Source organism: Parasteatoda tepidariorum, chromosome 2 (assembly GCF_043381705.1).
Source record: "Parasteatoda tepidariorum isolate YZ-2023 chromosome 2, CAS_Ptep_4.0, whole genome shotgun sequence".
Classification (NCBI taxonomy): domain Eukaryota; kingdom Metazoa; phylum Arthropoda; class Arachnida; order Araneae; family Theridiidae; genus Parasteatoda; species Parasteatoda tepidariorum.
This window is the reverse complement of record NC_092205.1, coordinates 96,570,872-96,596,177: the sequence shown is the minus strand read 5'-3', so window position 1 is coordinate 96,596,177 and position 25,306 is coordinate 96,570,872. Positions and strand designations below refer to the sequence as shown.

Genomic DNA, 25,306 nt, shown 5'->3' with positions numbered 1-25,306 from the left:
TGTGAAACTTCAACCTTTTTGACTCCTTATAATCCACAACCGGATGTTGCTGGAATGTTTAATTCATTAAGTAAAAATTTAAAACCAACGGTCTCCATAGCAAAGAAAAACTTTAAATGACGCCAAATGTTTTTAAAATAGCATGAATTTCAATTATATCTTTCATTTTATTATTTTACTCTTAGTTAAGAGAAAAGCTATATAATATATAGATTCTCTCATTGCGTGTGTTGAATGTTTTTACTTTATGCAAATCAGAGTATTATAATTCTCATTCGGAGCTGCTCATTAACGTTCCTGTGTCAAACTGTAGTACCACATTATATTTGTGTTAAAAATAAGCCAGTTTTTAAAACACCATCCCAGTATACTGTGCGTGGTACACTACCAGTATATACTGGCTCTAGTATGATACCAGCCATTTAAACAACAGTTTAGGTATGATACCAAAGCCCGTATCCTGCTAGCTTGTGAAACACAAGTTCCGGTATGATATCGGTTTATTGTTTGGTCCGGTATCATAACGGAATCAGTTTGATACCGGCTTATAAAGTACTGGTTCTGGTATGATACTGGATCCGGTATAATACCGGTATCAATTTTATACCCTCTTATAAAACACCGGTTCCGATATGATACCGGATCCAGTATCATACTGGAATCAGTTTGATACCGGTTTATGAAACACCGGTTCCGGTATGATACTGGGTTCGGAATCAATTTTATACCGGAACCTGTGTTTCATAAGCCGGTATAACTTTTTTATACCGGGAATTATTTTCAGTAGGGTAGATATCGAGCATAACATGTCTAAAACAATATAGCTGAATTTGAGCATAGAAATGATCATAGATGTTTAAACGTAAGGACAAAATTGAATACGAAAAGGAGGAAAAAACACTGCGCAATAAAGACGTTGGTAAAAATCAAAATTTTTACCAACGTCAAAGTTTCAGAGAAGAAAAGTGTTGTGATGGTTCAGTGGTTAAAGCACTGAGCTGTCAAAGCAAAGAACTGGGGTTCGGTCCCGGTGGTGGTTGAAATCCCATATTGTTTCAGATCAATAGGTATCAGATCATCTTTAAAGTGTTAGCAATCGTTGGACATTTCACTGACAAGTCGCTTTTCTATCTCAAAGATTATATAACACAAGATTTCTTAATTTGATTAATGACAGTTTTATGTGATATATGGTGGACGATTTTCAATCTTTTTATAAAAAATTGCATCGCGTAACTCTCTCTTTAATGGCTACAAATTTTCTATCGATCAAAATTTTTATATATTTTTTTTTAATCGTGTAATGTATACCGAAATTCAATACTGCTAACAGCACGCAATTATGAAGCAAATGAAAGCCTGCTTTAATGTTTACGATGCATTTATTATTTCTATAAATATAATGTTTACGATGTATTTATTATTTCTATAAATATAATGTTTTGTTACATGGTCGTAACATGTGATCGCCGGTGGGAGGGAAGCAGTCTGAGAACCGGTCCGTTAAAAGAAGCCACATGACTATGAAGCTATGTACTCTTTCATAGTTTCTGAAAGAACACGGTCTCTACCTAATCTTTAAGTTCTTTTTCACTCGTAATTGTTTAATGAATCAACCTCACTGATTTATATTTGTATGCATTGGTGACTATGATCTATGAAGAATTCATGATTTTACAAGGAAATATAAAGATAACTTATTTTAATTTTAAAGTTACGCGACAACAATCAGAAAATTAATCAAGCACGTCTGTTATTTTTATCAACATAGTTTATCATATTTGGCATTCTTATCAGTTTTGAAGTTTCGTTTGTTTATCAGTGTATCGTTTTTTAATGAAAGACGGAGGTGATCAAAATTCTTGGTTATAAATATGTGCTGTTAATGTTCCTGTTTCTAAATAGTGGATTTTATGTATCAAAGGATACATAATGTATAAAAGATGTATAATGTATAAAGGATGGATATGTATAAAGGATAAATTTAAAGTTATTGTCTTTATTGGTTTGTTGGTGAAGAACTCCTTAAATTTGGAATGTTAACTGAACCAATCATGCATGAAAGTATAATGAGGTTGCTCTCGCAAGGAGATGAAGAATCACTTGAGTGTTTGAGTAACTTACTAAAAACGGTAGGTAATGAACTAGACCAGTGGTTTGAAACTGGCGGCCCGGGGGCCGCATCCAATCCCCGAAGCCTTTTGTGTCGCCAGCGAACTGAAATATATAAATCCGTCATTTTTTTGTGGACAATTTTCGTAAAAAATCTATATGGGTTTAATATACTTTTCTCGTTAATAAAAACCGAATTTCTTCGTTTCTGTGAAATTTATCATACCAACGGTGCAAAAAAAAATTATTTCTCAGGTTTTGCATCCAAGAAAATATTTATTCAAATACAAAAATAATCGTGTATGTTGCTCTTTTTTATTTAATTTTTGTACTTTGTAAATATAATTTAGCATGTGTGTATCACAAATCTTCTCGAAGGAATTCTCCGATTTAACTTTTTGAAACCACTCATTTTGGACGAAAATATTTACACACGCATTTGTAAATTTTAAATTTAAAATGTAAATATCCATTCTCTGGTTTTTGCAGCAGACAAACCTCAATTTTGTCACTGAACATTTTGTGTTCTACTATAAAAGTTTAAATATCAACCTCTTTAAAGTTTCACATCTCAACAATTAGATACCTGTTGCACATTAATTGTTTAATACATTGGATGCTCATTAAAGTTATTGTAGCCCGAATGTTTTAATATGCAATTAAGTATTTTTAAAAATCTACTTCTTATTTTAAATTTATAATTCAATACTTTTGTTTTGTACAACTTAGTAAAAATATGACATTAATATTTAATGTTCCTTCAAACATAAAAGAGTCCTACACAAAATTTTGATTAAGTTGAGGCCCACCATTTGATTTGTGTTTTTAATTGTAGCCCCCCCCGGCCTCATGTTAGTTGGAAACCCATGAACTAGACGATAAAAAGCTAAACGTTCGAAATAAAGTGTAAGTGTTCTTTGTTTTCATTTTGAACAGTGCTTTTATTTATAAGGAAAAGTGATGAAAGTTATTCTTGTAACTAACTGCAAGTTTGAAGTTTTTAAAGATCTTCAATCTGAGTTATCCTACTGGGAAAGCTAGTCAAGCACCTACAGATATATTGAGCTATAAAACATTACAGAGAGTGTTTCGTAATGACCTCCCTTAATCATGAAAATATCTGATCAAAAAAGTGCACACGATATTAAAAATTTTAAAATTTATATTTAAGTGTTGAAAAAGCAAATACGTTGTTGAAATATGTTAAATAACTATTGGCAGAATAAAAATTTACCGAAACCAGTTTTATAGCCAGATATAACTTGAAGTGATATATATATATACTTTATTTTAGTGATTTTCATTTTTTTTTCTTTAATAAGAAATTAAATTCTCGATTTGTATAGGATAATTGTATCAGAAAAACAAAACGTGTTAAAATTGAGAAGTTTTTCTTGACATTTTTCTGTTTCAAGCTCAAGTTTTAAATATTTCAGTTCGTTATTAGTCCGAAGTTTATGAAGGTTCATAAAAAATAATCTTGGAAGGTTTGTGCAATTATTTTGTTATCAGATTTACGATCTATAATTAATCATATTTCATACTTCGTAATAAGAATTAAAACTTTCAGAGGTTTCAGGGACCAACAATAAATTACGGAAGAAAACAATTATTTATGAACAACTTATGCCAGAAAATCAAGCAATAAGCTCTTAACTTATATCGATTACTTTAGCTATTATTTGCAATAACTGCATAAAATTTAATAGACATAGCTTAAATATTTATTGTGATATGGGCATTTTTTATTTTTAAAAAAAACTAATTTTTTTGTCTTACGTTTGTTTTGCTATAACTTTAAAAATATTTCAAAAAATTAAACAAAATTTTCAGAGCAATTAAAATATAAATACAAAATTATTGTTTTAAAACTTGAAAAAAAATTGTTAAAAATTGAGCAAAATATGACTATTGAAAATCGTTCTTTTACACTGCGCATGAGCGGAAAAATTAAAAAAAAAATCTTTTTTATAATTTTGCAGTGAATCGTATTTGGCAACTAATGAAAAAAGTCTGTTTTGAATATCTTATAAATTTAAAAAATTTCAAGCAATTTTCTAGGTAGTTTTGTGGTTTTTCAAAAGAAAGCTTAAAATGATAAGGGGTTTTTCACAAATTTTATTTGGTACTATTAAGCAAGATATATTAAAAATGACACCTGCATTGTGGGGGATCATCTCTCAAAGAAGAATATTTTCTTCTGCTTATTTTCTTTTCTCATACCATCACAGTTTGTGACCGGATGATTATTGTAAGGTATTAAAATTTGTTATTAAATTTTGTCTTTTGGTATAAAATGGAATTTGCGAAAAATCTCTTTTTATTTTAAGTTTTTTTTCTTTTTTTTACCCATTTGCATCAATGTTTTAGATTTGATAGCGTCCGCACCTTATTTGGACGTCTTCACACTTTTCAACTCTGCTCAAGAGTAATAGTAAACAGAGCGCATGCGTTGCTATGGCGACCGCTCTGTTCGACAATATTTTTAAAATTCTTTTTTTTCACTTTTAATTTTGTTATTCGTTAAGTTGGTGAGTTTATTTTTGAGATATGAGAACATGCAGTGCGCATGCGTCGATATTGCATGCGTTGCTATGGTGATCGCTGCTGTTTGATAATTTTTTTAGACATCTTTTATTCTTCTTATATTCACCATCAGTCAGTATTTACATAATAATAATTTAAAGTATTTTTAGATTCTTTTTATTATTAACTTATAATTGTGATTTCAATATAAATATGAATACTGAAGAAGGAAAAATATTTTGTGATGTCTTGAAACACGTACATAGGCAGGATTTGAAAACCAATCCGAAGACAAGCATCCATTGAGACAGTTTTTGCAACCCATGATTTTAAATGTCGTGGCGTTTATCGGGGTTAAACCAGAAAAAAAAGAAAAAAAAACATTTGACCAATGGGTAACCAGTGATCACAATAAGGAGATCACAATCATTTTTTTTTTTAAATTTGTCTTATGATAAAAAATACAAATTATAGAACACACCTTATAATTTTTTTTTAAGGAAATACAAAAATTACTTAGAAAATTGCTTGAAACTCTTTAAATTAAAATATTCAAACCAGATTTTTTTTCAATTAGTTGCGAAACACGAGTCACTACGAAATTATGAAATAATTTTTTTTTCAATTTTGCCTATCGCCTGCACAGCGTAAAAGAACTACTTTAAATAGTCATATCTTGCGCATTTTTTAACGAATTTTGTTCAAATTTTTAAAAAATAATTTTGCAATTTAATTAATTATTTAATTTTTTTAATTACTCCAAAATTTTTTTTAATTTTATTAAATATTGTTAAAGTTATAGCATAATAAAATATAAGACAAGTTGTTGTTTTTTATACAAATACCAATATTACCATAAATATTTAAGTTAGATTTATGAAATTTTATACAGTCATTGCAAATAACAACCAAAGTAATCGATACAAGTTACAAATTAATTGCTCGATTTTTTTAGCATAGGGTGTACAAAAATACTTCTTTTCTTTCATCATTTATTGTAGATCACCGAAACCTACGAAAGCTTTAAAGTTCATAGCTAAGTTTTAAAATCACATGAATTAATTACAACATAATCGAGTTACAACATAATCTTATGCAGTTGACTCGCGTTATAATGACCCCATCGGGACTGCCCCAATCTGGTCGTTACATCAAATGGTCGCCATATCAAAATGAACAAATTTCCTTAGAAAATCGGTCACATAATGGTTTTAAACGTCATAATGCATGCATATACTATTTGTGGTATACATGTTATAAACCAAAAAAGGATAGGATACGTACATTAATAAAACATGATGACATTTTAACAATTGAATTACAACTGTTAACAATTAAGAATTTTATTTTAAAGTACAGATTAAAAAACATAGTAGGACAAAGAAAAATCTAGTTTCTAATAAATTAATTTTTTGATGTACATAATTTGCGGTATATATAACGAATTTTTTTTTTATGTACATAATCTGCAGTATTATAAAGAAGAGTAAACCGAGGAACATAAACGAGGCTTCACTAGATGAAGACATTAATTTTTTGATGTGCATTAATTTGTTGAAGTAACATGTTAACAGGACTTAACGGAGGTGTGCTTGTTCAAGGTCAACCATTCAACCCCACTTTCCAATAGGAAGTTAGAAAAGAGCTGTGTTCAAATTCAGAGAGGGTCGTTATATTAAGAGTTGACCTTTTTTACGGTCGTTGTAGCAAGAGTAAAATAACGTTATCTTTTATGGATGTGAATTGGGACTCCTTCACAGGGTCGTTATATCATGTTGGTCGTTCTATCACAGGGTCGTTATAACACGAGTCGACTGTATAAGTATTTTTTTAGAATTGCAAACAAATGTTAAAAACTGAAAGCGTCTTTTTCATTATTGTAGGATAAGGTTTTTTGACTCATTTCATTGTGACGTCATGTGACTTTCAGTTTTGTGCATGATTGCGCAATATTTTTTAATATAGATTTATAAATTGTTCTACATGTATCTTACTTAATATTTTTTTATTTACCTTTTCTTTATTTAAAATGTTTTACTCTTACTTTTTTTATATAATTTTTTTTTATTAAAAAATCTTTTGTTTATCATTAAATTAAATAATAAATAAAAAAAATTTCGCGTAAAATACTTTGGACAAATAAATTTCAAAAATGCGTTTTTGATTTTCAGAATCAGATATAAATATAAAAGTAATGGCTTTTAAGCATGTCATTTTTTTTAAAGAAAAAAGAAAAAACTCAACTTCTTGTCATATTTTTTGCTGTATTTTGACAGTCTCTTTTTTTTCAGATGGAAGGTTATTTTACACAAATGCAGAAAATATTAGACAAACATTCAAACAATTCTAAGGTCAGATTTAAGTTGCAAGAAGTAACAGATTTAACGAGGGTAAGTTATGAAATACCATATCAAAATATTACTTTTTTAAGTTTTGTATGAGTTTAGTGGAAAATAATCAATGTCTAGGAGACTCATGATGTGACGTATTTCAGTAATTAAATTAAATCGGAATTTTTTACATGATTATAAGTCATTGAAACTAATTTTAAATTTTCTATAGCAGTCTTTTCTATTCATTCCTTTGGTTTTATTTTCACACTTATTTTAAATATATTCAAAATGCAATCCATTTCTCTACATTCCTAATATATTAATAATAGAACTATGCTTCTTATTTACCGGCTTGTATTTCTCTAATTTGTGGACTGCAAGGTAATTGCAATTCTTTATAATAGCTGTCAACATTATTGGAATTTACACTGTTGTCACAATTTTCTCTTCAGAATATTGTGTAAAAAATTTAAATGATTCGGTCTCAAAAGTCAAAACGATAAGATATGATGTAGATAAGCGCATTATCTAACAAATGATATATAAGTTGCCTTAGTCCAAATTTTATTTTGCGTCCTTATTTTTTACTAAATAATAAATTTTGTTTAATGAATTTTTTGACTTATAATTTTTTTTATTGATAAATATTGTTATAATAGAATTAGATCCATTTGCCGGATAAAAAAAGTAACTTGCTTAAGCATAACTTATAGGAAAGATAAATTATTCTTCTATTTGCATATTCTAATAAGCAATTGATTTGTTTTGTAAATTCCCTTCTGAACTATATTCAGCAAAATTCATTGCCTCAGTATTTATATTCGTGTCGAATATAAATATTGTTTCTGAAAGATCATTTTTAAAATGAATGCAACAAATAAATCGCACTTATAAATTCAATGAAATAGGTAAAATATCATTTTTGGGGTACATACATGTACCCCAAATATTTAAATAAGGTACATACATGTAAGTTTGTAATGCAAACAGATCTAATTAAAAAATTTCTTGATGATCGTTTTCTTAACACATATTGGGAGAAACTTAAGCTCTTAACATGAATTGTTTTACAATGTATTGTTCTATCATAAGATTTATTAAGTACACTAAAAGTTGTTATTATTTTGCTGAATATCGTGAGAAAAGCTGGGGGTTTAATAGAGATAAACAAAACTGACCAACTTAATTATTGGGGTTTCCTTACAAAATCTGTGTCAGCACTTTTGAGAAAAATTATACAATGCCTGATTTTAAGGAAGAATTTGATGAATAAACTTGGAACAGAATTGCTACAAGCTACTTGCATTAAAGTTTATAAAAGTAACTCCATTTCAGGTGGTTTGTGAAAGTAAGTTTTTGGTATATTTTTTCCTTTTTTAGGTTATTTTATCTTTACAATACGATACGCATGATTTTCAAAATCATCGTAGACGGAAACCACTTTGTAAGAAACCATTGCCACGTAAACTTAGTTAATCTTATTTTGAAGGGCCTCAGGTGTGACGTATGATGTGGCTGAAATCGAATTCTTGGCCATAGATGGCGCCACTGAAAAATAAGAATCGCACACTCTGTCTTAAAGTTGCTCGGTTTCACCAAGCAGGCTTACCCGTGTGGCAAGTGGCATTAGAACCAACCAACCAACCATATTCCTCTTAAAATAAACGTTTTACAATTTTTGACGTTGATTTTCGGATTTATCAAGGTTTTTTTATTTGAATTACGCGGGTTTTCGGAGGTTTTCCGACACAGCAAGTGCATACTCCTTATTCATTTTATTATCCATATACAAGGATTATATCCCTGTTTTTTAAAATAGTCAATCTTTTATTAATTGTTTAATTACTGGAGTTGAGTGCATAATGACTTGATGCAGAGAATATCAATTTATCAGTGTCTGACCATTTTGACTGGATTTCTTCCAATTTCAGGAGGTTGTCGCAGTGTCAGTTTCAACCTCTCCAGAAGTCCCTCAAAGCCAAGCAGATGAACAGCCTCTACCTCCTGCTGCAATTGTAAATAGTGAATTACTTAATACTATTCATCTGCCTTGGGGAATACTCTCTGACAATTCACCTCAGAGTGACATCTCACTAGTTGAACAGCAGAGTGATTCATTTTCAGTTTCACCTACAACTGAAAATGAAGACAAAGAAAATGTAGATGATCAAGCGCAGAATAAAATAAAACAATCAAATAAAATAAAATACAACTACAAAGAAGGTGTGTGTGTGTGATTCCTTTGATACTAATTATTCTTTGCAATTTGAAATCATTTGTTTATAAACCATGTGTGATTTTTTTTTATAGATCAATGGAGTCCTGTAAATAAAGAGGGGAATAAGCGATACGATAGGAATTTTCTTCTTCAATTACAATGCGTGCCTATGTCCTTAGTTAAACCTCAGAAATTGCCAAACCTAGATGTCATTAAAGACAAGGTATAATTATTATTCTATATATTGCACATAGTAAAATACCTTTATTATTTTTCTTGCATAAGCTCAGGGATTTCAGAGAATTTCAACATCACTACAATATGCACCGAAGAGCCATTACATTATGATTATTCTGCTAATAACATGTAGGACCACCTTCAGACCCCAAAACTGCTAGCACCCGCCGCGGCATTGATTCCACAAGGTGCTGATAGGTAGTCTGAGGTATCTGGTACCAAGTGCTCACTAACTGGTCCGGCAATTCCCTCACATTGCGAGGGGGTATCGTGGCGGCACGAATTTGGTTTTCCAAGTAGGACTACAAATGCTCTATTGGATTAAGGTCAGGTGAATTTGGAGGCCAAGACATGACTTGAAAGTCACTGCAATGTTCCTCGACGATTCGAACCTTATGACATGGTGCATTATCCTGTTGGTAAACACCATCCCCCGCTGGAAAAACTGTCGCCATGAATGGGTGAACCTGGTCTACAACTGTGTTCAAGTAGCTTACAGACGTCAGGGAGTGTTCTATGAGGATTATGGGTCCTAATGTGCCTCATGAAAACATTATTCCTGGGCCAGAAACCATGAAAACCTGGGCGAGCCCATTGTTATAGATGGTCATAATGTAATGGCGCTTCGGTGTATTTCATAGCATCATCAAAATTGTTAAAATTTTTTGCTGCAAAGTTTTGAACAGTCTGTCTAGACAGTCTTTTTATATCATTTTTTTTAAAAAATAAATAAATCTGAATTTATTTTTGAAGTGATGTTATATTTTAAACATTTTGACATTATTTCCGTTACTTCAAAAACTCAGTTGTTTTAATAACGATAATATTTTTATGAATATTACGATGCTAAGAAGGAATAAGAAATGTTGTAATGGTCAGTGTTAAAGTTAACTTTCATTGTCGAAATTCTAAATCAATTTTCTTGAAAGAGTTGCCCATCTCTTTAGCAATCATGCATAAGACTGTTATAAACTGAAATAAGATGTTATAAGTTTTTGTTTCTCAGAAACCTTTTAATTATGGTTATACAGGGTAATTCGAAATGAATATAGCGATTACAAAAAGCTATAACTATTTAATGAAAAAGAATTTATCTATAAAATTCACATAGAATGTTGAAGGAACTTCAAAATTTTGTATACATGCATTACAGATTTTCTATGCGACTTCCTTTTGTCACACGGACAACCTGTAGGCGGTAGTCCATTTCAAGCCATACATTTTGAAGCATTTGTGCAGTCACCGACGCAAGTGCATTACAAATGCGTTCTTGTAGCGTAAATGCGTCAGTAATAATAATTTGCTTTAACTTAATGTGAGGAAAAATGAATTAGAAAGTTCTTCTCTCAAATAGCAAAAAATATATAAAAATGTAACTGTACCTAATTTCATTCAAAAATTAAAATTTATAAATTTAGATACCTAATTATACTAGAGCAGTAATAAAGAAATTGTCCTAGATCCCCTCTGTGTATACTTCAACGGTATTATGTCAGCATCAGTAATTATTAATTTTAATCTGTATCAATTATGAAAAACTTCAACATTTTATCCTTGTATTTAACTTTTAGCTTTGCTTTTAAAGCTTCTCGTGTTAAGTGTATCTACAGTCTAATTTATATACACAATTTACATTAAGAAATATAATTTAAAAATCTTTGCTTTTATAAGTTCTGTATTGTTTACAAAGTAACATTCATAAGGTAGATGCTTAGATAATAAAGAGTTAATCCATATTATTTTTTATTTTTATTTCATATATATTTTTTATTATTATTTCATTATAATTTTTTTTATTTATTTAATAGCCTCATGTACATAAGTTGGGCAGACCAAAGTTATTGCCTGTACTGTCTATCTACCGAGATCACTTTTGGCCATCTTTACCTCGGAGAGGTGTACCAAGAATGGTATGTTCAAATATACTTTATGTGCATATATCTCATATTTTGTATGGCACATTAGAAGTGCTGTTAATGCTCAATTGACATGTTTAACAAATGTTGACTATCTTCTTTTGTGGTACAATTTAGAAACTTAGAGATAAATAAATAAGAGATACAATAATTAACTCTAAATCAGAAAGACCTCAATTCCAGTTCTATATGAAATGCAAGAAAGGAATTATTTTAAGGAGCAAAAACTTAATAATGCGCTCAAAAATAATCTTGATATAAATAGTGATTTAGGAATAATTTCCATTTCAATACAGGGCTGGGATGACCTTGACTGGTGGCCCATGTCCAAAAGGTCACGAGTTCGATTTCTACCGGCTGAAGATTTCCTGTGTTCAAAATGGCGACTGATTTTCGCTAAAATCTGTCGGGGTCACAAAGTCCTCCAAGTACCCATAACAAACCATACTTCTAGGAATACTGGATCGAAGATTGATATTGATCTGGTTCAGTTCAAAATTACGAGTTGCTGATGGATGGTGGATAAATGCGTCCTCCTCGCTGTGAAGTAGGCTTGGGCGTACATGTGTTGTCTTTGGATCATCCTCATGGATATTTCCCAGACAGTCGCCAATAACTCATAGTGCAGCTTTAGTGCGACTTAAATAAAAGTTCCGTTCCGAAACAGTTTACTACAATTGAACTTCGATTCATCGTTTTCCCATATGTATCGTCTCTTTTTCCGTTCCCGTGAGAAACGTTATGCGATAAAAAAAAAATAATGTTCATATTACCCGTTCAGAATGTTTCTGAAACTAAAAGATCTATCACGCTTCTATCATGAAAAAATTTCACCTACACATGACTCTTGGTGGATTTGCTACATTTTGGGGAAAACATCAACGTTTGATGTATAATTCTTCAGTTGCACAGTGGGCCAGCATCCAAGGTTTTGTGGCCAAAATTAGTATTTCGATAAAATTTGTTACAAAATTTGTATTTAGGGGTTTTTATGTGCAGGTAAATTGAATTCATAGTTAAAATTTTGAAATACACTAAAAATACCCCAAAAAACAAAATGGCGGCTGAAATATGGCGAGCAAAAATTAAAAAAATACTATAGTACGTTTAAATAATTAAATATAGCCATGAAAATATAATAATTTTCGTAATTTTTCATTGAAAATGAAAAGCAAATTATATTTCTGAAGTAATATTACAAAATAACGCGAATATTACAAAATAATGCGAGAACATGAAGAAAAAAAACATTATTTTTGTTTTTCAGGGAATTTTGTCCACCATTGCAATACGGGCAAAATGGGGCAGGTTTTTTCGAAAGAACAAGCATCAAAGAAGACAACAAAAAAATATTAGCTAATTACCTCGTGGAACTTTTTGGAACTAAGTTTCGAAAGTCATTCAAACATTGTAAAATGTCAAATGATAAGATATAAACTTTAAGATATTAATAATCCAAGAAATTGAAAAATTGTACTATAATTTCAGACTAATTACTCTGATAAAAATGTAACAGTAAGGTGAAATTCCTAAATATATTTCTGAAATAAAAATTTAAAAGTTACATTTAAAAAAAATTTTTAACGTATTTTTCATTACATTGTACTCTTGTTGATCCAAAAAGTAAACTATAATATTTGGAATGATTTTGAATACTTAATTTGGGCTATATTAAAACTGCCTACACATATTTTAGTTGAAAATTTAATTTTTGACTTTTGGCCAAAGATCATGGTCTTCTGGCCCACAGTGAGTTGATGAAAACACGGAAACTTGTGGCGGGATGTCAGTTGGAAAAATGGTAGCAGAAACTGAAGAAGTGCAAAATGATACCGATGAAACAGAATCACAATCAGTGCAAATATTTGGTGCCTTTGAAACTTTAAGAAGCTTTCTATATTTGCACTAATTTATAAGAAAAAAGTTGGGAAAAAAGTCGAAAATTTATTTTTGTGTTGAAATGAAAGTGTTCGAGCCAAAAAATTTTCCATATTTTAAATAAATACATTCGCTAACTCGTCTTTCTTTTGCACAATAAATATTTTTCCATTAAGTGCGTAATCTCTTCACTTAAAATTTTTCATACGTATTGTAAATTTATTAATTTTCGAGTCCATCACTTCTTTATTATTTATCATTCGCTGTAATTATATGTTAAGCAGCATTCGATTTTTTCTCGTATCTATTGTTCGCTTAATCCGTCGCTTAATCACAACGATCCTTCGAAGTTCTACTGTACTTAGTTAACTATTGCATACATGTTCAACTGTTATTTTCAAGCTCATGCAGACTTAAGTTTATGTGGTTCTAAGCATTCTTGCAATGAGGTTCTTTACATAGTACTTTTTATTTTTAGTTTTGTTTGAGTTATAAAATTAAGTATAGAAATAATTCTTCCGCATTTTAGAAAAATCGGTTTCCTAGAAAGGACGAAAACAATCCTAAAGCCATCAAACTAACTCAAAAAGAAGCTGAACCTGAAGCACATGAGGAACAAGAGAAACTCCAGAACGTTCCCTTCCAAAAAAGAGTACCTCATGACCAAGACAGAAGTAAAAATATAGGTGTGTAACTTTTTGTTAAAACTCCAGAATGCATTTCATGCTGTAATATGCATATGTTATCCATATTCTGATTTATTTTATTTATATTTTCTTATTATATTTGAATTTTGCTATGTTTCCTTGTTTGTTTTAGTTTAATACGGGAATTTGTAACGTTGCTTCGCACAACGCGGGGGAAAAAAACGAAACTCCAAAAATAATTTTTAATCTTTAAATGATCGTATTTTCACAAATTAAGACTCAATCTTAATGGTTGGGTGACCTAACCTTAAATATACTAATTATTTAGTGCAGACGATATTTTCAGTTGCACTGTTAGAAATTTCTCGAAAAAAAAATGGTTAAATAACAATTTATTGAACGGTTATTTCACCATATTTCATCAAAACAGTCGAATAACCATAAATAAAATGGCAATCAAACTGTTAAGTTGGAGAAAAACTGTTTATTAACTGTTTTCACCTAATACGGTTAAACAACCAGAATTTTATCGCACCTACTAGAACCACCTGAACTAATCGCACCAACTAATGAAGCTGCTTAGTTTCCTGCAACTGCGTACATATTATAGCCGAGTTGGTTTGTCTGTCAATCTCGTGTCCGGCAAAACTGGAATTAGAGTCCTAGTGTTGACATCACAATATTTCCTCCATTCCCTTCAACACATGAAGAGTTTCCAGTGTCCGGCACTCTCCCATGCCTTATGAAAAGCCGAAATCCTATGTCTAGTTAAATAAATATTTTTCTTTTTAAAGTTTTTGAAAACTGCTAGTTGCAAATGGTTAAAAAAACGTATAATTTTGTATTCATGGTTTTATAACCATATTTTTTGTAAATGGTTTCAAAACCATAAAAGAAAAAAAAATTTTACCGTAAGCTTTACGGTTAATCTGATGAACAGACAGCTGCCAGTTATTATACCATAATTTTAGAATGAAAATTTTAACAGTGTATGATATCTAACAAAAAACGTACTTATCTTTGATACATAATATCGTACATATATTTAGTTATTGTTTTCGATCGATTTGAGTTTAATACGGGCCCAAAAAACATGAAGGGTAGTACCAGTTTAGGTTCAGTCGGTCCAGTTAACTTGGTTCAGGAGAAGAGTCGAAAGTTTGAACCCTTTTTAAGTTAATTATACTTTTTTGTGTATTTCGCCATATTTCGAAAACTTTTTAAGTGAATAAAAAAAATTTCACAATTATAAAATTCCTTTATAAGAGAAAATTCCATGCAAAAATAATTTTTAATAATTACGTAGTATTATTTACTGTTTTATTTAATAATAGTTAAAGAATTTTGCAAAGTAAGCGATTTTTTTGCATAGCTTTAAAGAGTGAAATTTTGCTTGGCAAAGTTTACAAAATTTAGGAGAATAGTTACTGAGTTATCAAAATTTTTTTTAAAAAGTAGTACATTTAAAATTTGATTCCACAAGAATTAATTCAAATGCAGTCTTTTATTACAGAAAATTACATTTTTTAAAATAGTGCAAAAACTTGTATACCTCGCAGTGCAAAGTTTTTTCCGATTCTTATTAAATTTAAATAATTGTTAAAAATTAATTTTCTGAATAGAATAAACTTTCGATAAGTTAATTTTATAGTTATGTGTGAAATTTTTTTAATTTGTTTGAAAAGTTTCTGATGAGGTAAGGCGAAATACGCTAAAAGCAAACATTAACATGTAAGGGGTTCAAACTTAATTAGCGTTGATCAAACTATGCGGTCCCGCAGTGGACTGATCGTTAAGACACGGTTCCCAGCAGATCACATAAGTCAAGCATCACTGGCTGCTGTCAGTGTGCGGGTGGGTGACCACTTGGATCAGTCTGCGTAGGGACCGAGGGTGTGCGGTATTGGTCCTCGTTAAACTGTGCTACCGTAAAGTGCTCGACTTCGCGCGCAGGTCGTCGGGCTACCGAAGCGGGGATGCCATCCCTTCCGCCGAGGATCAAAATTGTTATGGCATGTCTTCAGATCATCCTCCGGGATGTTTCCCAGACCGTCGCCAATAGCCCATTGTGCAGCTCTAGTGCGACGTAAAGTAACAACAACAACAACATCAAACTATGCGATGCATACAATGTTAGAAATTTATCGGGAAAAATGGTTAAATAGCAATTTATTGTCATTTATACTTGATACGTCATTTCTGACAACTCTCTGTTCTCTTTAACTTTGAAAAAGTTCCGTTTTAATTGATTAGAATATATAGATTTCGCAGAGCCTATTTCACCGCTTAATCAGTCTTCACTAAAATCTATTCATTTTTTCTACTTTTTTTTATCACTTTCGACATCAATTTAAGCTACTTCTTTTAATATAAAAATACCGATGGAAGTTTTTTTTTTACATCAATGTATAAGTAGTCATTATTTAAAGCCGAAACGAAAATGAGAATAAATTTCTAAACCACTTAAAATTGCAATAAATTTCAATCAAATTTAATGTTCTAAAAAAATATCTCACGTTAAGTTTATAAGTAAAAATGACTCTTTCTGCAAGTCAAATTTCAACTCAGTTGTTGCATTTCCGCAGTCCATTGAGTGGCCTGCATAATATTATTTACTGCAACAGTTAAAAATTTTCTTAATAATCGAAATTTTTAATTTTTTCCCTTTAAACTCCATGAACTTTTTTCAACAAATCTTCACAGTTTCTGCTGGCAGAGTTTAGTGCGTTGTGGAAAATGCTTAGCAAGCGTAATGAAAAAGTCATCTTTGAACTAACAAGAATTTTGATTAAGCAAGAAAAATTATAACTAAACTTAAACATCATAAAGGAAGACAATCCTCAATAGTATTCTACTCTCTATAACATGAGGTAACTAAATTCACTCTATACAATCATTAAAATCACCAAATTTAATCTCGATTTGTCAAATATATTCAAGCATATTTATCATCCAATCAAAAAATAGCATTTGTATAATGAGGGTAGAAAACGTAGCAATCGAAATTAATAATTTTCGAATTCTGTCTTTAAATTATTTTTAAATGTTCGAACTCCCTCTTTCAGTGGCTTTTCGAACTCGTGATCCCTGACTCATCGTTCTTCTTACTCGAACCTTGTTCTTTGAAATTCATAATCTGGCAGTTTCTAAGTTTTATAGTTTTTTGCGCAGCAAAACTAAATTTTTAAGTTAAGTATAACACACAAAACAGCGGCTGTTGCTCTTGAGATATGATATATAATTAAGATATAAAATCTTGAGATATTTCTCGCTTTTTTTCATTGACAGAAGTAATTTCCATATGTTCTAAAAATAATCAACATTTTAGATCAGTGTTCCCCAACTTTTTTATCACCGCGAACCTGTCATCATTTGATAATTTTACCTCGGGGTGGGGTGAGGGCGTAGATTGTTTATATTTTAGATTACTTCGATTTATTATTTTTAATTTAATTGTATTTAAACATACCTTCAAAATAAAGTACAGTTACACCAAAAAAAATAAATATAAAGTGATTTAACATTTTAACTTACTATAGGACGTTAAATCAATGAGAACCCCGAGCTTGTCTCTTTGCAATGAGACGTTTCCATCTGGGGGTAATCAGAGACAATGATACATTACAAACATTGAAAAATTTATGTCACTACCTTCGGGGGCCCCTTTTTTTTAAGTAAAAAAATTTTAATGGGACTTAGATATTTTTAATTTGGAGTATAAACCTAGAAATTTAAATTCAGTTCTAATGAAATGTCCGCGGGCCGGACATTTGATACTATTTGATCCGCGGACCGGGGGTTGGGGAACACTGTCTTAGATAGTCCATGAATTTCAGTGATCAGATTAAACAATTTATAGTAAAATTTTTTTATAGCTCATTGTGGGGAAAGTAGATGTCGACAATGTCAACCTTCGTCTATGTAAAGGTACCCCATCGTAGTATCGAGTTAGCATGCCTTATATACTAGTGAATTGGAATTGTATTTTTGTAGTGGTAGATACGATACAGTACTCCCCCACCAGAATTATATCCATGATAGAATTCGATGAACGGATACCCCTAGTTGATTCATTGCTGTTTTTTGTGAGAGGCAGGGAGAGTTGTATTAAGATCACCGTACTTTTTGAATGCTGATCGTGAGAGCTTTATTAAGTTCACGTTCGTGGTCACTCCTGTGTTGCCTCTAGCTGGCGAGTATATACGTTGTGTGTGATCGAGACTGAGAAGTAACAGCGTGAGGAGGTGGATAATTTCATAGTCACAAGTAGCAAGTCAACTGTTCAATGTGGATCATCTATCGAAGTAGACGTGTTCAGATCGAAGTGGGCGTTACAGTCAAGTTAGTCGTGTTCACATCACATCCGTGTCACCATTGTGGGGATGGTAGATATCGACAATGTCAACCTTCATCTATGAAAAGGTACCCCATCATAGAATCGAGTTAGCATGCCTTATATACTAGTGAATTGGAATTGTATTTTTGTAGTGGTAGATATACTACACTCATGATCATGAGAACAGCAACGGCAGCTTTATTTACGTTTTTATAATTTTTTTATTTATTGAAAGGCAAATTATAAAACGTTCTCTCACTCTAATGTTCTTTTATGTAACTGCGAAGTCTTTTTTTTCTTCTTAATTTTTGACATTGAGTTGGAAGTAGGCACTTATTATTTATCTCTTAAAAAAAAGTATTTCATTTAAAAAAAATAATAGTCAGAGTGATTTAAAACTATTTTTCTGAACCTTATTTTTCTCCCTTCTCTTTTAGCTCAAAACATTTATATATCCTCAGAGGACTTGATGGCACCTCCAATTAATACATAAATTATTTTTCTGAACCTTATTTTCCTTCCTTCTCTTTTAGCTGAAAGCACTGAAATATCTGAAGAGGGCTTGATGTCTTCTACAAAAAATATAAGTAGCTGTTGTATTGTTGATCCTGAAAAACCTGCACTGTCTAAGGTTTGTTTGTTTTGTAAATAGTATATTAATTGTTTAATTAATCCAGTTGTAACGACTTCATTTTCAACTCATTATGTGTGAAACTTCTTATCTGAATAGCAGGCCATCTTCCTTTTTCTTCGCAAAAAAAAAGTATCACATTTAGTGAATCATATTAGTATTGTCTATCATATTTAGTATTCTATCATTTTATCATATTATATTTATTGTCTATCATTATACTAGAATCTGCAGTCGCTGCAGGCCTTCACCTCTTAAACTACCCCACAGAAGAGGATTTGTATTCTTTTAATGCCATAGAAATAACAAAAACTATTCAAGCACACCATGAAATATGATTCAACCAACCAACGACCAATCAACGACACCAACCAACCATTATACTAGAATAAGATTTTCCTTAAATAATATTGTCTCTGATGAAACTCTTCTGACCAAGAAGCTTTCCCTCTTTATATATTTTCTTCTTCGAAAAATATTTTATGTAATATTGTGATCTAGTTCAAAATGATCTGAACATTGCTTTCAAAAAGTTTGCAAAACTGCCTTAATTATTATGTTTTTTTTTAAATTTAAAATTGTTTTTCTTCTTAAGCAAAGCAATCTTTTTTTCCTTAAATAAGAATGCGATTGTACACACATTTCGTGATAACGATTTATACATCTAATTATAATTTGTCGTATAATCAAAACTCATTGAGCAAAAATATTATATTAGAAGAAAACTTAAAAATTTTAATTTTGTTTTTTGAAGCTTACTGATGTCGACAGTATAAGGCTTGGACCAGGAAGAGCAATGCAAAGTTCGAGTGGAGGTGAAATTGACTGTAATTCAGGCTCTAGTCCTGAGAGGGCAGCAGGTTGCATTCTATTTATTTTACTGATATTGAATTGAAAACCTGTTAACATTGTAAATCTTTGATTCCTTCGTATATAATTTAAAATTCTTGTTGATAGACGATGTTCGCTTTTGGAACAAAGCGATTGAAAATTTCTATTTTGGATTGTAGGGTCATTTTTACTTGATACATCTACTTGGTCATCTGATAAGTTCTTTTTAACCCTGAAACAGTTTCGTTTTTATTGGGTAAAATAATCTGATTTCTCGGTTCCCAGTTCACCGCTGAATCAGTCTTCACCGAAATCTAATCTCTCTTTCTACTTTTTTTGTTACTTTCGCCATCAATTTAAGCTAGTGCTTTTAATAGAAGGATATAGCGGGAAAAAAAATTTTTTTAACATTAATTGATGAAAATTCATTTAAAGCAAAGAAAATAAGAATAAATTTCTGGATCATTTAAAACTGCAATAAAATTCGAACAAATTAATGTTCGAAAAAAAAATAACTCAAAAGTTCATAAATAAAATTGACTCTCTCCGCACATCAAATTTCTACTCTATAGTTGCATTTTTGCGGTCTGTTGGACGGCCTGTATGATATTATTAACTTCAAGTTTAACAGTTAAAAATTTAAAACTAATTATTGAATGTAATTTTTTTCCCTGACACATTCCCTGATTTTTTTCAAACTCACTTTACCGAACTTAAGTTTCTAAGTGTGATTTCAAAACTTTTTTTTTTCATTATTTCTCTTTTAGCTCAAACCTCTGAAATATCTGAAGAGGACTTGATGTCTTCTACAAAAACTGAAAGTGGTAATAGCAATGATGATCCCAATGAATTAAAACTGACTGAGGTATATTTGTTTCGTTAATTGTTCATTTGTTCCTGAACTAATCAAGTTGTAATAGTTTTTGTTCAACTCATAGTATATGAACTCTTGTCTAAATTGTGGGCTAACTTCACTTTTATTTTTCATTTTACGATATTTTATCTGGTTTAAGTAATCCTCAGACCTCAGATTATACGTAACCTTATGTGGCAAGTGCCAAATAAGGCTACGTATAATAACCCAATGGTGAAAAGATTTTAAACTTCCTTGAAGAGATCAAATTAACACCATACAACACAATTTAATTAAATAATAATATAATGTATTATATACTATAAAATAAATTACAATGTACACTTAGACAAAAATGGCAATTACATAATTTACTATTAAATAAATTACATAACTGATGCACGTTAAAATTATGTCGAGTCGCAAAGTTCTCCATGTTCCCATAACAAATCAAAACCTCTGAGGGTACTGGATTGGAGATCGATCGTCTCTGATTCAGGTCGAAATTGCGATCTGTGGATGAATAAATGGATGTATGAATGAGTCCGCCTTATAAACAGGTGTGACGTATAGTGTGGCGAAGTCGAATTCTTGGCCACAGATGGCGCCACTGAAAAACAAGAATCGCACACTCTGCCTTAAATTTGCTCGACTTCACCAAGCAGGCTCGTCCGTGTGGCAAGTGGTCAATTTTTATTATTCATAACTGCTTTTTCTCTTAGATTGATATCGCTTGATTTCCTTCCAGAAATCGTCTACTGAACCAAGCAATACACTTCATGATATGAATACGCAGGCTGTTGCAGCTCAACCAGAAAAGTATCCTAGCTCTGGTGGAATGCCTACTGCTCAGCAGCACTATCAGTCGATGGCTGGTCCAGTATATAATCCTCAAGCTGCTACTTTAGCACAGCAATGTCAACAGATGCGTGCTAATCCTATGGCAATGCCGGTAAGATAGATATAAATCTTAGTTTTATAAATTGTGGGAATATATAGACTCAAACCAAGTTTTTTGAATAATTGTTCTTGAACCGTGATGGCTCAGGGGATAGAGCGTTCGCCTTCCAATAAGGTAAACCGGGTTCGAATCCCACTGATGGCTGGTCGATACTAATCAGCATCTGGCTTGCACCGACCACAGTGCTGACATGAAATATCCTGAGTGGTAGACGGATCATGGGTTTGAGTCCCTTCGCCATCAGACTAACTGTGGGAGGTTTAGATTTTTAGATTTATCGGGTATNACTTGGGATATGTTCCCTTAAAAAGCTTTTTAACATTGTTAAACATCATAATACACATAAGATCTTTCAACGAGTTAGCAATTTAGGAAATTATCCACTGCACCTAAAGCTTACTGTATGGTTATTACCAATCTGCTAGTGATGAGCTGACTATGATAGATTTTTATCCTTGTGGAATAGGTAATTTTTATTAGATTTATTTCTATTACATTTATTGCTTATTTAGTTTTTAATTATATTTATTTCTCATAAGAGCTTCATTTTTTTCGAGCAATACGATTTCGCTACACAATTGTCCACTGTACCAAACAATCCATCTCATGATATCGTGCAGGTTGCGGCTGCTCAACCAGGAATGTATAACTCTGGTGGAATGCCTACTGTTCAGCAACACCATCAGTCGATGGCAGGTCCAGTACAGCCTAACCCTCAGCCTGCTACTTTATTACACTCTCATGTGCAACTGCTGCACTTTGCAAGATATTCTCAATTTCAGACTTCATTTTTCACCCTCTGATATTGAATCGAAAAATCTCTAAATCATTTTATAATGGCTAGTATGATCAAGAAAAGAGTTCTGTGTCAAAAATCTGTCTGTGTCAATTTATCATGATCATATAGGACTTTGAAAATTATTATTCATTTTGTTAAAGTATATAGTGCTTAAAAAGTACTTAAAAGATACTTATTTTTTATTGAAAGATTTGTCTATGCACCCTGATTTAGTTTTTTATTATATTTATTTTTCACAAGTGCTTAATTTTTTTTTCTAGCAATATGCTTTTACTCAACAATTGTCTACTGTTCCAAGCAATACACCTCATGATATGAATAAGCAGGTTGCTGCAGGTCAACCAGGAATGTATACTAACTCTGGTGGAATGCCTACTGCTCAGAAGCACCATCAGTCGATGGTAGGTCCAGTACCTAACCCTCAGCCTGCTACTTTAGTACAGCAGGGTCAACAGACGCTTTCTAGATAGAATTCTTAGTATTTATATAGACTGCGAGCACTGGGTACCACTCATTTAAAATTTAAATTTTGGTATTTAGCAAAATCTCGCTCATCAGACATTTTTTTCCATCCTTTCAAGCATCCTCACTTTTTCCTCCTCTGTCTTCATTCGCGTGTGGTAACGACTTCTTTGTTCGAACCCCTCCGGCCGAAGACTCCCCCGTGTAGATGCATGTTAAATCTGTCGAGTCGCAAAAGTCCTCCATGTTCCCATAAAAAATAAAGACCTCTGGGGGTACTGGATTGGAGATCGATTGTTCTCTGATTCAGGTCAAAATTACGATCTGTGGATGAATAAATGGATGTATGAATGGGTCCACCCTATAAACGGGTGTGACGTTTGGTGTGGCAGAAATCGAATTCCTGGTCATAGATGGAGCCACTGGAAAACAATAATAATCGCACCCCTCTGGGAAACAGGCATACGTCAACAGCAACAACGACGACGACTTCTTTATAACGATTTGTTATAGAAAATCGTCATTTCAGATAAAATTTTAAAAGACGGAACTGAAAGAAAATTCCCTATTAACTTTGACTGGAACCACTGAAGCTATCACAAAAGTATTAAACTGATAATCTAAAAAATGATTCCGAAATAATAAATGTTTAAAAGATCATTTGCTAGAAAAAATGGTATTATTAATTTTTTTTCTGTGTAATGAGAAGTAATTTTATTCCTGATTTCGATTTGCAATAGAAGAATTATTTAAGCATTACTTAATTATAATTATATAAATAATTATGTGACATCGAGTCACAGGCTTATTTATAAAATCCTGATCCAATTCATACATCACCCTTTAAACCTTAGTGCAATTGGGACATTTTCCCCCGGAAATTCCACTCTCGCCCCTTTTCTCGGAAGAACAGCTGATGCGGCTTCCTTTCATTTCGCACGTGAAACGTGTAATTGCTTCAGTCTTCATAACCATGGTAATTGTTGCATGGCAATTAATCAAATTTTAAATTAAACCATTGCTTATTTTAAAATTTGATTAATGTATAAGAACATCAATGTAAAAAGATACTATGAGAATTCAAAATCATTAATTCATGGTTGAAAAAATCATATAGAAGGAGAATTCTCTAACAATTCACATAATTCAAAGTTGTAAATATGTATTAAATATAGTTCGCCCCTTCCCCCAAATATTTTGACATAGCATTCTTTAAAAGTCAGTATGCATGCACAACATTTGTCAAATATTTTTTTTTCTTATAGTTTAACTAAATTTTTACAGCATTAGATTATTTCTAACAGGAATTTATTTAAAAAATATAATTTAATCAAGGCTAATCACCATAATCACCATTTTGAATAGACCATATTATTGTTTAGGTATTTTTTAATCATTTACAAATAAATATAAATAATGATGCATCAAAAACAGACAGATTAGCCTATATTCAAATAAAAATCAGTCTATATTTAAAGAAAAATGTTTAATTGATTGTTGTACAATATTTTAAACAGAAAATTTTAATATGTTAGCAATATTGTTTGTATTAAACTTTAAACATTCTACAATATAATGGTTTTAACTGCGCTAAAAGTAGCAGATTATATATAGATATATATTTCTTACTTAACACGGCTAATTTATTTACAGACCATTACTTTTGCCTTTTTCATTTTTGCAGAAAAACAGTGCTTATTACTTACAGCTAGACAATACGTTTCAACAAAGAAGTCAACAACTACGAATGAACAATAATAATCACAATATAAAATATTTACTGACCTTATTGAATACATGATCAATAAATTAATTCTTAAATGTTTTAATTTAGCGGGGAAGTTTATTAAGTAGGTACACTGAATGTTTCTACAACATCTATAATCTCAAACACATCGTGCTTTAAATTACTTTTCTAGCTGATTTTTAACTCAAGGAAAAAACATTACCTACGAGACTAATTTATCATGTAACTATCATTGAAATTTATAAAATTTACAAAAAACTACTAAATTATAAATACCTTAAATAGTAGAAACGAAAGCTCCTGAGCGGAAACAAGATCGCCATCTTGTCGTCTTGTAAACAAGCAGAAGGAGTTACAACTCAACATAAACAGTTGAAAAAGTTTTTCTAGTTTAACCGTTCTCAAACTAGCACTAGTATTATCTGCCATAAAATAGCATTGGCTGAAAATGATATTTTAAGTAATATTTAATTTATCGTTTTCTTTCATAAATAAATGTTTATTTATTAGTATATTGGGATAACCTTTCACAAATATGTGGCGCTGGACCAAAAATAATGAAATCGATGATAATTTTGAAATTTCGAATGTTAGATCGAATACTATTTAATTTTATATAATATTAATTCTAATATCAGAAGATAGGATTCAAGAGTATTGCATTTTCTAGCACGGCAGTACTATATCGCATCTTTCTAATATTAGATCATATCTTTTTGCTACCTGGGAATTAATAACCTTGTCATTAATTACCTTTTTTTAATAATGATTTGACCATTCAACATGAATTAAAGAAATGCGAAGGCACAATCGAACGAT

General features: G+C 31.2%; 1 protein-coding gene across 8 annotated transcripts in view; it reads left to right on the top strand.

Annotated features, from left to right (window-relative positions):
* The window catches only part of LOC110282887 (eukaryotic translation initiation factor 4 gamma 1), a 72,426-nt gene that overhangs the window by 1,866 nt on the left and 45,254 nt on the right, over positions 1-25,306 (top strand). For 3 of the 8 annotated variants that reach the window (XR_011636256.1, XM_071178062.1, XM_071178061.1), the window contains exons 1-11: positions 1,810-2,132; positions 6,930-7,028; positions 8,903-9,194; positions 9,282-9,412; positions 11,235-11,336; positions 13,750-13,906; positions 18,737-18,834; positions 19,589-19,694; positions 20,433-20,530; positions 21,267-21,470; positions 22,539-22,679. Coding sequence is in view for 7 of the 8 variants with exons in the window: in XM_071178062.1 (XP_071034163.1) it covers positions 2,037-2,132; positions 6,930-7,028; positions 8,903-9,194; positions 9,282-9,412; positions 11,235-11,336; positions 13,750-13,906; positions 18,737-18,834; positions 19,589-19,694; positions 20,433-20,530; positions 21,267-21,470; positions 22,539-22,679 (1,524 nt within the window). In the remaining variant the exon portion in view is untranslated. Of the gene's footprint in view, positions 1-1,809; positions 2,133-2,991; positions 3,019-6,929; positions 7,029-8,902; positions 9,195-9,281; positions 9,413-11,234; positions 11,337-13,749; positions 13,907-18,736; positions 18,835-19,588; positions 19,695-20,432; positions 20,531-21,266; positions 21,471-22,538; positions 22,680-25,306 lie in introns of those variants that run through there. The other 5 variants (XM_071178058.1, XM_043056160.2, XM_071178059.1 and 2 more) reach the window with 4 other exon arrangements.